Here is a 16,988-nt window from a genome sequence, read left to right on the forward strand (position 1 = left end):
GCCAAGAGAGTGCAGTGATGTGATGTGAAGGAGTGGCATGAACAGAGATGACAGGTGAGGAGGGTGGTTGGTGCCCTCAGTCTTCAGGGAAGAAAAAAGATCTCTGTTCTTGGGACCCCTCAGCCCCAGGGCGTGAAATTTGGGGGGGACAGGTGTCCTAAAGTGAGAGACTATGCTTTTTTTGGAACTGGAAAAAGCATCCTTAAAAGGGGAACTCTAGAAGCAGCTTTGGTCCACGTGCAGTGGTGAGAGCACTGGGCATGGAAGGAAGATGTCACCATGGGAAATGATCTCCGGGTGGTGCCACGTGTGACATGGAAACACAAGAGGTCTCAACTGTGTTTCCAGGGGAAGCCTATGGCACCCCTGGAGTCCCTAAGAGGGACTCCTCTCTCCTTGTTGAACTGAGAATTGATTATCTAAAGGATGGTGGTGGACTGAGAGTTGGTAATCTGAGGGATGGATATATTGGAAATTTGGTGGAGGGAGGAGGAATGGTTTTGGAAGGTTTTCATTCTGAGTTCTGTGTGTGTTTCTTTCTATATATAGTTGTAGGTTAATAAAGATTTTTCTTCTTCATTCCTAAGTTGGAGCCTGCTTTGCTCTATTCCTGGTCCCATCTCACAGCAGACACCAGGGAGCATGTATTTTCATGGCGGCACTGGCATTGCGCCAGCATCAAACCCTGACAACATTCCATAGTATTACACTGGTCTCATGTGTCCCATAAGGCCCCACTGTGGTGACAACTGACAGTTGGCTCAATGACATTCCATTTCCCCACAATGTTCTTCCAGATTCCATGAGGCCCTGCTGTGTCACAATGGTGCCACACTTTCATGAGCCATGCCATCGTCTCAGTGGCACCCGGGTTCCATGATACCATGCCATGTTCACAATTGACACTTGGTTCCATGAGCTCCCATTGCATCACAATGGTCTCCTGGCTTCTATGAGGCCTGACTGTGTCACAATTCACCCTTGGTTCCATGAAATTCCATGAGTCACAATAGTCTCCTGAGTTCCTGTTCTGGCTCAAAAGACAAGTATGTGCCAAATAAGGCATGAACCTTCCTGCGATAGGTTCATGCCTTACTTTCTTCCAAATTATTATAACTTTGAAATTACTAGGCTTTCAGGCAAAGATATAGGAAAAAGAATAACAATTCTTTACTAATAGATAAATACATAACAAGACAAAAAAACAAAACCAGCAGCAACAATATTAAAACCAGAATCCCAGAGGGAGCCCTCACTCAGCTGTCAAGGACCTCGCCATGGGTGCAGTTCCGGGCACAGCCAGCAGGGGCGCTGGCGGCTCCCCGGCAGGCAGGCAGGGCGGGGCGATGCCCGTTCCGCGGCTGCAGGGGGCGCTGTGGGGCTGTTGGAAAAGAAATGAAATTTAGCAAAATATTATAGTGAGTTGTGTGTGAACTGGTTTGTTAAAAAGTAGTTTTGTAGCCGTTGAAAAGTGTGTTGGGTTTTGTGTGTAACCTAGCAGGTAGTCTTAGGGATTTAATAAATAATTAAACTAGTGCAGGAAAGTAAGAATGCTAACCTGTCTGGAGGCAGCATACAATGCTCTTAGAATAAGATAAGCAGAGGATTAATGATCTTGTTTGTGAACCAAGGAATGTATCACAAGGGGTCTGGGACCAGGCAAGGGGAACGGAGAACTGTTTCTTGGAGACTTTGTTGTGAATCGCATGTATAAAAGGGAAGCACCCATACGTGAATTTGGGGGCTCGGACTTTGGGACGTGAGTCCCCCAGTTCCCCGGGCCCTTAATAAAGCACCCACAAAACTTATCCGAGTTTTGTGTCATTTATCAATCGGGCAACAGTGCGAGCTCAGCGGCCTCTGCCCCGGCCATGGCGGCTGCGGGGGCGGCACGGGGAGAAAGGGGTTCCTTTCGCCAGAGCCACGGCGAGCAGCCGGCCTCAGCGCCACTGCTGGGCAAATGGACGGCAGCAGGAACCTCGGAGTGTCAGCTGGAACAGAGGGGAGCAGATCCCCGGGGGGCGGTGAATGAAAGTGTAGCACTAACCCTGGAGCGGTGGCAGAAGCAGAAGCAGCGGGCTGTCCTGATGGATGCAGGGTGTTGCACTATAGTGTAGCAAAAAAGCCTTAATTAAGCAGTGGCAGAAAACAGCAGCGGCTGGGTGGGAGATTTCTCCTTTGCATGGCTCACTGGTGATGTCCGGTCCTGAGGCTGGGTCACCACGCAAAGGGAGCAGCCTGGTAGGGGAAGGGGTGCTCCCAGCTCCCAGCACACCAGCCCTGGGCTCCCAAGTGGCAGAGCAGCAGAGAAGCAAGCTGGCAACCCTAGTCACAGTGCCAAAGGAGAAAAAAGAAAACAAGGAAAAAAGCAAAAGGCCAAAACTGCAGGGCAACAGTGTCTCAAATGAGATGCACTGTGCTGCATGGCTGCTGAGCTGATCACCCCAGCCTGAAGGAAGAGCAGCCTCTGGATCAGCCCAGCCCCCACAGGATCCCAGGCTGCCCCTCCACCCATTGCGATATTCTCAGAGCTGGGGAGGGGAGGCAGTGACCATTATGAACACCAAACAAAGAAACCTCAAAATGGTTATGGGATATGAACCATCCCCAAGACAGCTCCATGAGGCTGCGCTGTGTCACAGTGGGCACTGGGTTAAACCAGCACTGGCAACATCCCAGTGGCACCTGTGTCCCAGGAGGCCCCACTTTGTCAAAGCACAGCTTTAGTTCCATGAGATTCCATGCTGTCACAATGTTCTGCTGAGTTCCATGTGGCTGTGCTGTGTCACAATGGACACTGAATTCCATGTGCCCGGGCACTATTCAAGTGGCACCTGGGTTCCATGAGGCCCTGTTGTGCTTGCAGGTGACACTCGGTTCCCCAAGATGTCATTATGTCACTCTGTGAGGCCTTAAAGAACCGAGAAATAAAGCAACACCTTTTGGAGATAGTATTTGTATAGGAGGTAATATAAAAGCTGGTCTTTATTGAAGGCCTCCAGGAGTAGATATGAAAAATGTCCACAAAATGCCCACACCCACCACAAAGGGTGAATACAGTTTTGCAAGTTTCGCAGATTAGCATTGATGACAAAAATCACCAATTAGGAGTGCAAGTGGTGATGCAATTCCCCCCATGGTCTTCTAAGCCTTCCCCATCTCTGGTCTTGGTTTAGGACAAAGCCTCCAAAAGGGGCCCCTCCAGAAAGCCAACCTACACAGCCTCTCTTCTTCAATCAGTTCGGGACGAATTTCTTCAGAGAGAAGTGGAAAAAACCTGTTTATTTAATAGGTAAAGCACTCCCCAGCTCACAGAATGAACAATACCAGATGACAACACTCACTTGCTGCTCTGAAGAGATGACAAATTCAGAAAGTGTCTCTGCTGGGTGGTCGCTCCGTTCTCGGTCCCTCTGGCGCTGGCAAAGGCTGCAGAGTCTGAGCTCTGGGTGATTCCCCAGGTCCCGCTCTGGAGCAGCTTCAAATGGCTCTAAGAAAAAGGGAAAGAAAAACAGTCCAGGGAGAACTCAGACTGCCTTAGCTAGCTAAACTAACCAACTAAGTAAAAAGCAAAAGGAGCATGCTGTTCTGCCCTGTCTGTGCCTAGACATCAACGGTCTAGCCAAATGTGGAGGAGTGAGTGAGTGAGTGAGTGAGTGAGTGAGTGAGTGAGGGAGTGAGTGAGTGAGTGAGTGAGTGAGTGAGTGAGTGAGTGAGTGAGTGAGGCTGATAACAAACTCTGTGCTTCTTCTCCCCGCCTTTGCTTTCAGCCAGCCTTGAAGGCACAGAACAGAACACCCAGCACAGACAGAACACATGATGGGGGATACAAGCATCATAACGTCACCCCAGAACACCCTCCAACGGGACTGTACTTTATGAGAATTGGTCCTCAAGAGCTGGTTTTGACCTTGGTTTCTAAGGAGAACCAAGACAGGATAGAGGCTTTGAAATGTGTTTTGTCCTTCTGTGTAGGGAAATAATGAAGCTAAGCTACAATAACAGACTACAGAGCTACAAATACAGCTCTGTAGTTTGTTATTGTAAATGAGTAAAGAATGCAGAGACTATATAAAAGAAAAAAGGCAGAAATTCTGCATAATTCCTCTTTTTTAGAGACTATGTTGTCTAGTTTGCTCCATATTTAACCACAGCATCATATAATAGATGTCAACTATACACTTTCTATTCAGGCCCACTTCAGTAACCATGAAGTGAGTGCACTGAAGATATATCCAAAGTTCAACAAGACTTTTGAAAGCTACCTGGTGTAGAATTTGCTTTCAAATTTCAACCAAATCTTTAAGAATTCTTACACTCTGATCTACATAATAACAACTACATTATTAATATTTCTGTGGCTAGTAGGAAATTGAAAGGTATCCTGTTTGGTAAAACTATACTAGAAAAATCATGGACTTCTTGTAAGGCTGAAATTGCGTTTGAAGTTTTGCCTTTCAGCGTGTCCAATAATCCTTGATGTGATCAGATATAATGTGTGGAATTACAGCCCCAAGAGCACAGGCCTGATCTTTATCAGGCAAACCTACCAGGACAGATTCTCACATATCCAGTATCACCCTGACAAGTTGTTCTTATGAAGAGCTTTTGGATACACTTTGGGCTCCATTTACATGCAAATTTTGGGGCCAAACTTGAGTTATGGTTACCAACTGTGCAGATAAGAAGCACAAAAAGAACAATTTAAACCACATCATCCTGATTTGTGTCAGTCTCTGTTTTCCAGCTGTTTCAGCAGAGATTTCCCCAGATAATATGACAAATCTCTGGAGCTTCTGCAAAGAGGAACTTCAAACAATTAAATCCCTCTGTAAGTTAATTTTTCCCCTCATATATGAATTCCTCCTGTGAATATACATACATAATTATATATTTATGTAAATTATATATATAACATATATAATATATACAATTTGATATGGCCTGCCATGTGATGTTTCATTAGGACTTACGTTGTCTTTTTGCTTTGGTATCGGAATAAATCACATGAGACTTTATTTTCTTCATGGTGAAAAAGCTTATTCTTTATTCAAGTAACTCGTTTTTATACAGTTTTACATACCTTGTGTGTGTGATTCCAATTGGGTTAGTAGCTTTCTTGCCAATTACTTTATTGGTTAGTAAGAGATACTTTACTTGTCCATCAAATCTCTCTATAAAATTGTTTACATATTTTCTCTTCTGGTTCTCATGGGATAGATTTAATGTTTATGCGGGCACTAGTTGTTTTTCACCCAGGAATAAATTGTTATGTTAATGAGCTCTTCACACCAGGATTGCTTTCACATGGGAACTTGCAAAGTGCTAGCTTGACAAGGTCACTGATCTAACAGAGCAGGCCTGATTTTATGAGGCCTTTTAAAATAGTTTTTCTACCTTACTGCAACACTTTGGTTGTATGTGGATTCTCAGTAAGGCTCTGGGTAAAACCTGAACTTATGTCATGGATGTTTCCAACAAATTTTATATATATCTGTGCTTTGAGGGTTCCAGTCACAGGTGTGTAGGGAATTTAAAGATCCCAAACAATTCCCAACATTTGACTAACATCTCCAATCACAGGGGGACCAACTCCAAAGGAACCCCAAACACTGGAATTATATGATTTAGTAAAATATCCACCACTTCCTTTTGTTGTGTTGGTGCAACAGGGGTAAGCCTCAGACCATCCACTAAAGGTATCACCTACCCCTAATACATACCTGCATCCTTTTTGGGTGTAACTCAGTAGAATTTATTTGCCAACAATGTCCAGGAGAACACCCTGGCTCTGATATTTCTAACACAACTCTTTTGCTCATGTTTGGGTGGGTTCCAGAGAAGATTTCACATTTGTTAGATTGTACAATATCAGTTTTTTTTCCCTTTCTGTTACTGCTTTCTTAATGTTTCAAAAGGTTTCTTGTTCCCCTGCAAGTGTTTTCATGTTCTCGCTGAGGTGGGACTACAGTCTGTCCCTCTGCTGTAACAGTCCATTCACTTTCCTTGATTTCAACCTTTGTGCCAGAAAACTGATGGCTCTGTTGATCACATTTTGGGGCAAACCTTGTCATTTCCTTCTGTAGCACCACTGTTAAGATCCTTTTTCTTGCTTCTTTTACTATTTTATCAACAAAAAGATTCTCTAACTCAAGAGTTGCTTCCCCATTTTGATGAATCTTGCAATGTATAAAGGCTGCTTCTCCAGACTCCTTAATACTCTGTAGCAGTGGATGGGTCTGTTCAGTGTGTTCAACTCCAGCCCTTGAACAGTTGCCAGTCCTCTCTCTTTCCAGATGACCTCACCGAAAACATTAAATGCATATTCAGAATCAGTCCATATTTTTACATTCTTTCCTTGGCTCAGTCCTTGGCCTTTCTTATTCACAGGGATGCAGGAGGTATTTTTAAAATTTAATTCAGTAAACCATCCTCAACTATCTGTTATTCTCCACACTTTGCAAAATTCCAACAGATCCTTCTTAGAAGCATTTGGCAAATAGGGTGAGTGATGCATCACCCAGTGTTTTCCTAATTCATACTTTAAAGGTTGAAAGAAGGTCTCAGCTTTCAGCTACAAAGGTGACATCAGCCTTTGGATTCGGCCTCTGCCTTCGCCCACCGTGGCTGTAGAAGAGCTAGAAAAAGTGATGAGAGGGAAAAAAAAACCCTTGAGAAACAACCCCATAAGTAAATTCCCTCACCCCGCTGGGACAGAACAAGTGGCCTAACAAACCTTATGAAACAGGTGGGATCCTGTAAAATATTACAATTTGGTTTCTAAGAGCCTTGATTTTCCTGAAAACACACAAATGCACAATTTCACGCTACACAACAAAAAGAGCTGCCTTTATGTTACCTCCTGTGGGGTCCTGGGACCATGGTTCCTCACCCCTCACGTCACTGCACGGAAATTCTTAAAAGTCTTCAGCAGGAAAGAGTTCCTTGCCATATGTTTCTGGCCCAGAGGGAGGCTGCTGGGTCCAGTCCCATCTGAGATGCCAGAAAAACTGATGCCTTAAAAGCCTTAGAAATGAAATAACACCCTTTGGAGATAATATCAGTTCAGGAGGCAATATAAAGGCTGGTCTTTATTAGAGGCCTCCAAGGGGCAAATATGGAAGATGTCCACAAAATGCCCACCCCACCATGGGGTAAATAGTTTATAAGTTTAGCAAATTAGCATATTTGACAAAAATCACCAATTAGAAGCACAGGTGGTGAGGCACGACAAAGTTCCTTGGCAAGAGTCACTCTGCCTGTGACTGGAGACTTCAGGCACAGCAAGGAAACAAAGCAACAACAAAGCAAAACAAAATCCAGGCAATCAAACCAGAAATGGACCAAGAACTGTCCATGTGTGTTTAGGTGCATCTGACAAAAGGACAGTGGGGGGAAGGATAAAGGGAATATGGCCTAAAGGCTTAACAGCACTCAAACACTCAAATTTAACTTAACCTTAACTTATATCTTAAACATAACAATTTAGCAAAGGAACAGCAATTAACAGTATTTAACCCAACTTAAGACTTAACAATTTACAGAGGGGAAGTGTTTAATTTAGCTTATAACTTATATTAAACCTGGAATTATGGTAAGGCACTTCACAAAGCACTGACTCAGCAAACTAACCTGTCCAACTTCAAGTTATCCAGATTTTGAGAAGTCAGGAAAGGAGTGAGAGGGAGAGACAGAGCAAGAGAGAGAAAAAGGAAAGAAATATCCACAGCCATGGCTTTAGATCTAGAGTCATCTCAGCTGATATGGGATGTGTCAGTGTCACACCTGTGTCATGGCCTTTACCTGCTCTGGTCCCTCTCACATGTGGGGTTTTTGGGGTGCCACGGGCCTGGCAGCCACTTTGGGGCTGGGCCAGAGGCTGCAGTGGCTGGGGTGGGGCAGCAGCCACCCCACCTACACAGAACTTGCTCTGACCTCCCAATTCACACTGGAGATGTCTGGGACTGTTCATCATTTCTCTGCTCTCCAACACCGAGGCTACAGACTCTGGCTACAGCTCTGAGCTCGTGCCCAAGACAACCACCCTGGCAATGGGGCTCCATGGAGCTGCTCTCAGGAACCCCCCAAGAGCTGGGGAGTGCCCCAAAACCACTTCCAAAATGTGGGATGTCCCAAGATCCCTGCAGTCAGGGCATTTGCGGAGCTTTCCTTACCAGTGCCTCTGTCGGTGCTGGGACAAGTGGGAGCCCCTGGGGAAGCTCTTCCCACACTGCTCACACAGGTAGGGCCGTGCCCCAGTGTGGGTCCGCCGGTGGTGGTTCAGGTTGGAGCGATCTCTGAAGCTCTTCCCACACTGCTCACACCTGTAGGGCTGCTGCCCAGTGTGGGTGCGCATGTGGACTATGAGGTGGAACCTCTTGTTGAAGCTCTTCTCACATGTCCAGCACTTGTAGCTGTCACATATCCTGATTTCCACACACAGGTGGTTGTGAATCTTCCTGAAGCTCTTCCCACATTTCTCACAGTTGTTGGGCTGCTCCCTGGTGTCAATGCACTGGTGGACATCCAAGTGGGTGCTCTGGCTGAAGCTCTTCCCACATTTGGGACATTTGTGGGGCCTCTCCTCAGTGTGGATCCTCTTGTGGCGGACCAGGTTGGATTTCCGGCTGAAGTTCTTCCCACATTCCTCACACACATAGGGCTGTTCCCCAGAGCAATTTATCTTGTGCTGGTTTAGTCTGGATGTCTCTCTAAAGCTCTTCCCACGTTCAGAGCGCTTGCAAGGCCTTTCATTATCATGAGTATTCTCATGACGGGCCAGGTTGTTGCTACGGCTGAAGCTCTTCCCACATTCCCTACACTTGTAGGGCTTCTCCCCAGTGTGGATCCTCTGGTGTTTCTTCAGGTTGGAGATGTGGCTGAAGCTCCTCTCACATTCCCCACACTTGTATGACTTCTCCCTGCTTCGATGGTGCTCAGTGACCACCATGTCTGAGCTCTGGCTGAAGCTCTGTCCACCCTCCTGGCACAGGGCAGGTCTTTCCTCCTCACAGACGCCAGGGCTGGGTTTGCAGCCCCTCCTCGTGCGGGATCTCTGGGGCTTTTCCTTCCCGTTGGATTCCTGCACTATGGAATCGCTCAAAACGGCCTCTTCCACAAGGTCCTGCTGCGGGGATTTGTCCTCCCTGCTCTCCATCCTCCGCTCCTATTCTGGGGGAGAAGGACAAGGAGAGGATGGGATTTGCCTCTGTGCCAGAGGGAAGGGGCAAGAGATACTCCCAAAGTATCTCCAGAGATACTCCCTGGCAGGACAGCACCAGCACCGGGGCTGTGCTGCAGCCGGGGCCGTGCTGAGCTGGGAGATGGAGCAGCAGAGAGGGGGAAAGGGGCACTGAGTTCCTCCTCACCTGCCTCAGTGTCCCGGGCCATCTTCCTTGCAGCCTCCTTCTCCATCTGACCAAGCTTTGAGAAGGAGAAATCCTGGTTTGGGGGGTAAACAAGGTGTGAGTGCCTTGGGTTGGGTGTTCCTCCTGCCCAAGTCCATCTCTAGAAGTCACCAGGTGTCTGATGTCTGTAAAACCTCCAATAATCAAGAGTGAATCCCAAACAAGCCTTTCCCTTTCTAATCTCCTCACTCTGAGGTTCTGAGGCCCCCCTTCTTGGGGCTGCTGGGGGTCCTGTGGATTCTCCCCCTCTGGGGTCCTGCTTTGGGATGCCTGGAGGGTTTTGCAGGTCCCACAAGTCCCTTCTCCCTTAATTCTGCTTTGGCTCCCAGGGGTCCCAGGCTCCCCCCACTGTAGGCACTCAAGGCTCACCCCTCTCTCAGTGACCCTTTCATCTCCTGGACCCTGCTCATCTCCAGGCTCCACCACTCCACCGGGCTGCCAGGGCCGGATAGCAAAGCCTCTGGCCTTACAAATATTGAAACAGCTCCATGCAGGGAGCCCTTGGAGTTCCTGAGGATTGGCAGAAGCCTTCCTCAAGATGTCCTTGGGTATTTTTGGTATGGCAAAACAGGCTCCTAAAGGTTGCTTGATTTGTGCTAACACCAAGGTTTGAAAGACGTGTTGGCCGAGGAAGGCTGGAACCTAGGAATGGAGAATATGACCACCTTTCCTCATAATTATTATAATTTTGAAATTAATGGATGGAAAAGGGATTTCCTTTACAAACCCCCCAGGGCAGCTGGTCCCAGTGCTCCCCATGGATAGCAGCTACAGGCACAACTTCAGGAGCAGCAAGCTGCAATGGCAGGGCAGGCTCACCCGGGGCAGCAGGCGAGAGGCAGCAGAAACCCCAGGGCCCTGCCCGAGGCTGGGGGTGTCCAGGTGTTGGGTCACAGTCTGTCAGTGGGGCCCACAGGGAATCGCTCCCTGCGTTCCTCACGGCAGTGCCTGGTCCTGGGCTCTGGATTTGTGCAGAGGAGGCAGCCCCTGGTGGGGAACGGGGCGCTCCCACTCGGGGCACGGCACGCACCGGCTCTGGGCTCCCAAGCAGCAGAGAAGCAAGCCAGCAAGCCCAGTCACAGCACCAAAGGAAAAGAAACAAAAAGAAACAGACAGAACCCACGGAAGCAGCAGGATCCCCGGTCAGAAACACCAGCAGTGTGGCCACTCCAACAGCTGGCTGGAAGGAAAGGAGCTGCCCCACACCCTGCCCCAGACTCTCTCTGCAAACCCCAACCTGGCTCCCACTCATTGCAATACTCCCGGAGCAGCAACCATCCCAGACAAAAACAAAACAAGGGACCCCAAAAACTATATGAGACAAAAAACCATCTGCTAGACACTGCTATAGGTAGATAATGAGATGATTGGCTCTCACAATTAAGGGATGACTATTGTGTGTATATTAAGAAAAGCTATAGTGATGTATAGTTATGTTATTCTAGTTTAGATGTCCTCTGTTCTCCCCATAGATCCTTTCCCCCTCTGTATTGCTGTCTAAGACAAGCAGAAAGAAGGTGTGCACACCCGCCTTGCACGGGACAGTTGGAACGGAAGCTTGGTGCTCAGGGGGTGGGCATGGCAACACCTGACCTCCAATCCCCTTACAAGAAAGCATCTCCACCAAGAAATGGCACAGAAGAGCTGACTGACAGACTTTGGGAGGGGCCAGGGGTATAAAACACTGAGCATCCAGCTTGAAAATGAACTGGCCACATGATATCCATGAGGGTACTTCCCAGTGCTGCGAATTTTTCCTTATGCAGTCCTTTTGTTGTATTTTTGCCAAGGTTTAATAAACCTTTTAAATTTTCAAAGTGAGCAGTTGTTTCTCACAACAGCAAGTTAAAAAGAAACTTGCCAGAGGAGGGAGGCCTTGGGCCTTGTCCTATGTCCCTTCCAAAGTTGGCAGATGGATTTTACCAGACTGCCCCAAGTGGGAAGGCTTAAATATCTTCTGGTAACTGCATGTCAGCTAACAGGGTGGCCAGAAGCATTTCCAAGTGCTTCAGCAACTACAGGATCAGTTACATAAGTATTTTTGGAACAAATAATTTGAAGATATGGGATCATGGATGCAATAGACTCAGACAGAGGAACTAATTTTACAGGTAAAACTCTCCAAGGGGTTAGGACTGGTTTAGGAATACAATGGAACCTCCATCCCTCCTGGCACCCCCAGAGCTCAGGTCAGGTAGAAAAAAAACGAGTGAAGAAATAAAGAAACACCTTTTGAAGCTAGAAACAGAAACCAAGACGCCATGGGTACGGCTTTTGCCATTGGCTCTGGCAAGAAGAAGAGACAGACTCAGGGCAGATATTCAATTATCGCCCTTGGAACTGATGTCTGGAATTCCTTACCCTGGTAATTCTCCACCTAGAGCAGGGTGGAGACGAGGGATGTGCATTTAAGGCAGTCTGTGGCCAGAATCCTGTCTCTTGTGAAATCTCTCCCACAGGAAGCTGGGCTGGCACACAGCCTGCCCTGGCACTTTGCTGCTGCCAACACCCAGCCAGGACATCGGCTCCTGCCCAAGGAGTGCAAAGCAGCACCACTGGTGGCCAAGGGGCCCATGCCAAGTGTCCCTGAGGCCAGAAACAGCCGCCAGCACAGCTCAACACGGGGGGACCCCTCAGCCTGGCCTCAAGGGCTCTGGAGCCCCGGAGATTTGCACTTCCCGCCCGCAGCAGGAGGATGCGAGGCCGCCCCTGAGCCTGCCCTGAAGGCAACGCAGCAGCAGCCAGGGCTCCACAGCGGGCCAAGCCCCTGCGCCTGCCCACAGATCCTCGCCTGGAATCCTCTGCAATCCTGGCCACCCTCCTCTGCCAGCTCCAGCCACTGGCAGGACAATCCTTATTGTCGCTGTTTTCTTTCTTAAATTGTTTCTGTGCCTTCGGTTGCCACAGGTGGTGGGGAAGACAATGTGAGAATTTGACTAAATAATTAGATTACACTATTAGAATATTTTCCTTAATAGTTTATATTGTCAGTCAGGGTTGGGCCAGAGGTGGGAGAATCAATTTGCAGCCTTAGGAGAAGAAGCAGCAGAAGTTCTTAACCTTAGCAATTGTTGGGTCAGGAGGGGCATGAGCACCTGAAAGCTGGCCATGGGTGGCCAGCCAAGCCGCACTTAAATGGTGGGTCAGCACCTCGAGTGAGGTCCATAATGGAACGGGATTTTGGGATGAGGAAGGAAGTCCATGGCAGCTTCACTGCTCTGAAAGAGGTATTTATTGCCTAAAAAGGACGGGCGTTTATTCACAAATGCAGGAAAAAGCATTTGTGAATAAACCTTACCTTTGGGTTTAGTCTGTTGGACCCCCAACTGCCCTCCTTATGATTGTTGCAAATACTGAGGCAGATGGAATGAAACCCAGTCAGATGAGAAATGGAACATTTCAACATCAGATAGTATTATATTATCTACATCAGATAGTATTATATTATCTATTAGCATAAAAAGGAGGAGTTTGTGGAAAATTGAACAACTCAAGGACAGAATTATGTCATTGGGTCAAAGAAGACCCAGGAAGAAAAGATTAAATCAATGGTATTTAAAGTTTGTAAAGGCAATTACTAAGAAAATAAAAGAGGAGGGATTGAAACAAATAAGATGAATGTGTCTTTGCAAACAGACAGTGTGAATCTGCTTGGGGATAGGGCCATGCACTCAGAGATGGGGAAGTAACAAAAGAAGCTATTAGCTCTAGAGAATGTTACTGATCAACACAGACTGTTGCTCAGCCAAGGCCCTATTAAATTCCTGAACCTAGAGCATGAGAACAAAGACTTAGTCAAATAATGAGTAGGTTTTTCTTTCTTTTATATAATGAAAGGGGGGTGCATATTGGGAGGGGGTGCATAGAGCAGGCGATTCAGTAACTCTGTACCTTCTGATTACCTTGGCCGTGGGAAAAAGGAAGAGGGTGATGCAGCAGGGATTTTAAGATAAAAGAGAGGCTGCATCCTCCAACCATCTGAGAGACCCCACGGGAAATGCCCCATGGCCTCACCCTTTACTCGAATAAAGTTACAAGACCCCTCTGTCTACTTTTTGGACATAAACCTCTGACATGGTGGGTTAATTCCACACACACTCACCCACCCCGACCCACCCAGCCCGCGTTTCCCCCTCATCACCTCCCTGGCGCTGCACTGAGGCCTGCTGAGGCCTGCTGAGGCCTGCCGGAGCGCGGAGCGCGGGGAGCGGGGAGCGGGAGCGGGGAGCGGGGAGCGGGAGCGGGGAGCGGGGAGCGGGGAGCGGGGAGCGGGGAGCGGAGCGCGGGGAGCGGAGCGCGGGGAGCGGGGAGCGGAGCGCGGGGAGCGGAGCGCGGGGAGCGGGGAGCGGGGCGCGAAGCGCGGGGAGCGGGGAGCGGGAGCGGGGAGCGGGGAGCGGGGAGCGGGGAGCGGGGAGCGGAGCGCGGGGAGCGGGGAGCGGGGCGCGGGGAGCGGAGCGCGGGGAGCGGAGCGCGGGGAGCGGGGAGCGGGGCGCGGAGCGCGGGGAGCGGGAGCGGTGAGCGGGGAGCGGTGAGCGGGGAGCGGGGAGCGGTGAGCGGGGAGCGGGGAGCGGGAGCGGGGAGCGGGGCGCGGAGCGCGGGGAGCGGGGAGCGGAGCGCGGGGAGCGGAGCCACCGCCGCGTCCCACAGAGCGCCCGCAGCGCTGCCGGCAGCCCCCGCGCCGCCTCAGCCGCCCTCAGCCGCCGCCCCGCCGGTCCCGTTTGCGGCCGGGGGAAACTCACCGGCACCGGGGTCACCGGAAGGGCCCTGGCACCCGCTGGGCTCCGCCGGGACCTCCCTGAGCCGCGGCGTTGCCTGCAGGCCCCGGAGCCCCGCGGCGAGCAGAGGAAATGGTTGCGGACCGCCCCGCCCCGCGGGAATGGAAGCGGCAGGGCCCGGAGGCCGCTCCCTCCTCCATGTTATGAATAAGAAGCTTGAGTAGGCCAGTATTCAAGCAGCAATCAATTTATTGTTTAATATGGTAAAGTATGAGCGATACAGCGCCGGGTACAGTGGGGGAAGTTTTCCCTCCAACTGTACACCGATAATTGATGGTTACAGGTATTTATAGGGGTCCCCATCATTTTTTTTTTCAACAGTTTCTATTTCCGATTTTTACTCATCAGCAATTTCTATTCCAAATTATTACATCACAATTCTATACACTATTGTGATTTTAATCTCTCAGGATGTATCTCAAAGGAGTATCCCCAGATGGTGATGGTCCAGTTTCCGAAAGAAGAAAGATGAATCCCATCTGGTGGGGTCCAGCTCCCCAGATGTGTGCCCACCTTTTAATTGCAGAGACTCTAAATCTCATAACAGTGATGTCCAGCTTCCCTTTGGTTGAAACCATAAATCCTTCAGTTGATGTTCATCTTCCTTTCTCAAGCTGTTTTTCTCTGCTTCAATAAGGCGTGAGATAAACATATTTCCTTTATATATATTCCAAAGCTATAGTTTCAAGGATACAATATTCTAAAATTATACTTCAAAAGGTTATTATTGCAGAGCTTCTTATGGATTAAATGCAAGCAAAAAGCAACATCTTTAACACCTTAATTCCAATGCTCCAAAATCAACCAGGGTTAATTGCAAACAAAAGATAGTTCCAAAGGCCTTTTTCCATGCTTTATTTTCCTCAGTTATTATTGGAATTCACAGCTCTCCCATGGTCGGGGTCCACACATTTCGCATTCACAAATGCACACATCACAAATGCCTGTTTGTGCCTGACACGAAACACAGCTTTGTATTTCACACCCATTCCCCAGTGCCTCCCAATAACCTTCCCATGCACCTTCCCCAGTCCATCCCAGAGCCCTCCCAGTGCCCTCCCGGTACCCCCGGTGCCCGCCAGCAACCTCCCAGTAACTTCCCAGTCCCCACCCAGTTTCTCCCTGTGAAAAACGCCAATCACTTGTTTTTAAAATTTTTAGAAGTTTAATAGTAATAAAATGGTTAAAAAGAATACTAACACGATTAGAGTAATAACAATTTGGACAAATTGAATTAGGACAATATGAGACAATAAAAGCAAAGAGTTACAGACATCCGAGTACCTTTTTCTGGGCGTCAGGAGCCGAAAAAGGACCCACGTTAACAAAGGATTAACCCTTAAGAACAATAGCCTGTTGCATATTCATACACTTCATACACGATGCATAAATTCCATTCAAACACAGGATTCTGTCTGGTCAGTGTCAACTTCTCCCCTCCAATCCTAACAGCGCCTCCGAGGCGGGAAGAAGTTCGTTTCTTCTGATAAGAGGCCAATAAATTCTTTTTCTCTGAAAGATTCAGGTGTCCTGTGGCTGCTATCTCGCTGCAAGTCCTTTCCTTTAAACAAAGCATCTTCCATAGCACAGTTTCTATTTTAACAATTTTTATAACCTAAAACTATATTTAACACAGTACTTAAGAGAATTAATACAGCATTGTTTTCTAACACAACACATATAATATTCATTTTAATATTTGGGAAAAGCCAATCATAAAATACATGCATTTTTCACATCCCAGTCCATCCCAGTCCCCATGAATCGCCTCCCAGTGCCCTTCCAGTTACTCCCAGTCTCCTCCCAGTGCCCACCAATTACCACCCAGTAACTTCCCAGTATGTCCCAGTGTGTTCAAGTCCCTCCCAGTCCTATTCAGTCCACACAAACCAATTCCCATTCTCTGCCAGTCACATCCCAGTGCTCCCAGTATCCCCTCTAGTCTCTTACAGTTTCTCTCAGTCCATCCCAGTCTCCTCCCAGTAGCTCCCAGTATATTCCAGTTCCTCCCAGTCCCCTCCAGTGCCCACAAACCCCAGCCCATCCCAGTTGCCACCAGTGCCTCCCAATGTCCCCCAGCATCCTCCCAGTTTATTGCTGTTCCTTCCCAGAACACCGTGTTTATCCCAGTCCATTCCAGTGCTCCCAGTCCCGTCCAGTGCCCACCAGTCCTCCCAGTTCTTCCCCAGTGCTTCCCAGTCCCTCTCAGTTCCCTCCCAGTACTCTCCACTGCTCCCAGGTTCTCTAAATCCCTTCCAGTATCTCCCAGTGCCTCCCAGTCCTCCCCAATCTCCTCCCAGTCCTTCCAAGTATGAACCAATCCCCTCCCAGTTTGTCCCAGTGCTCCCAGTTTCCCCTCCCAGACCTCCCAGTTCCCTTCCAGTGACTTCCAGTCTCCTCCCGGTGGCTCCCAGGATCCCCCAGTGTCCACCAGTAACTTCCCAGTTCCTCCCAGTACATCCCAGTCCCACCCAGTGCCCACAAACCCCTTCTCAGTGTATTCCAGTTGCCATCAGTCCCTCCCAGCCACATCCCAGTCTCTCCCAGTTAGTCCCAGTCTCCTCCCAGTGACCCCCAGTGCCCACCAGGAGCCTTCCAGTCCCTCCCAGTGCTCCCAGTACATCCCAGTTCCCTGTCCCAGCATGGCAGACAAGCTCCACCCCCCAGACTCTGCCTGGCACCAGCGGCAGGAGGGGAAACTGAGGCAGTATTGGGAGGCCATGGACACCTTACTGGGGGTGCCGGTTTGTACTGGTTTGTACTGGGGGCGGGACTGGGAGGGCATTAAAGCATTTTAAAAAGGGAT

The 16,988-nt window shown here is 48.8% G+C and overlaps 1 protein-coding gene across 5 annotated transcripts; it reads right to left on the reverse strand.

The window, feature by feature from the left end:
- Window positions 1–1,259: 1,259 nt before the first annotated feature.
- LOC132085593 (zinc finger protein 239-like) lies at window positions 1,260–14,246 on the reverse strand. 5 transcript variants are annotated; one of them, XR_009420239.1, is made up of 6 exons: window positions 14,147–14,246; window positions 9,369–9,441; window positions 8,175–9,171; window positions 5,724–6,638; window positions 3,345–3,490; window positions 1,260–1,381 (listed from the first exon to the last, which is right to left on the reverse strand). XR_009420239.1 is itself a non-coding variant. In XM_059491059.1 (4 exons), the coding sequence occupies exons 3-4, from the start codon at window positions 9,155–9,157 to the stop codon at window positions 6,575–6,577; spliced, it is 1,047 nt and encodes a 348-aa protein (XP_059347042.1). In that variant the 5' UTR covers window positions 9,158–9,171; window positions 9,369–9,441; window positions 14,147–14,246; the 3' UTR covers window positions 5,015–6,574. The 5 variants fall into 5 exon arrangements, 2 of the variants coding, with proteins under 2 accessions (XP_059347042.1, XP_059347043.1); XR_009420240.1 differs by lacking the exon at window positions 1,260–1,381 and adding an exon at window positions 2,972–3,254; XR_009420238.1 differs by lacking the exon at window positions 1,260–1,381 and having other exon boundaries at window positions 2,972–3,490.
- Between the last annotated feature and the right edge of the window lie 2,742 nt (window positions 14,247–16,988).

Source organism: Ammospiza nelsoni, chromosome 31 (genome assembly GCF_027579445.1).
Source record: "Ammospiza nelsoni isolate bAmmNel1 chromosome 31, bAmmNel1.pri, whole genome shotgun sequence".
Classification (NCBI taxonomy): domain Eukaryota; kingdom Metazoa; phylum Chordata; class Aves; order Passeriformes; family Passerellidae; genus Ammospiza; species Ammospiza nelsoni.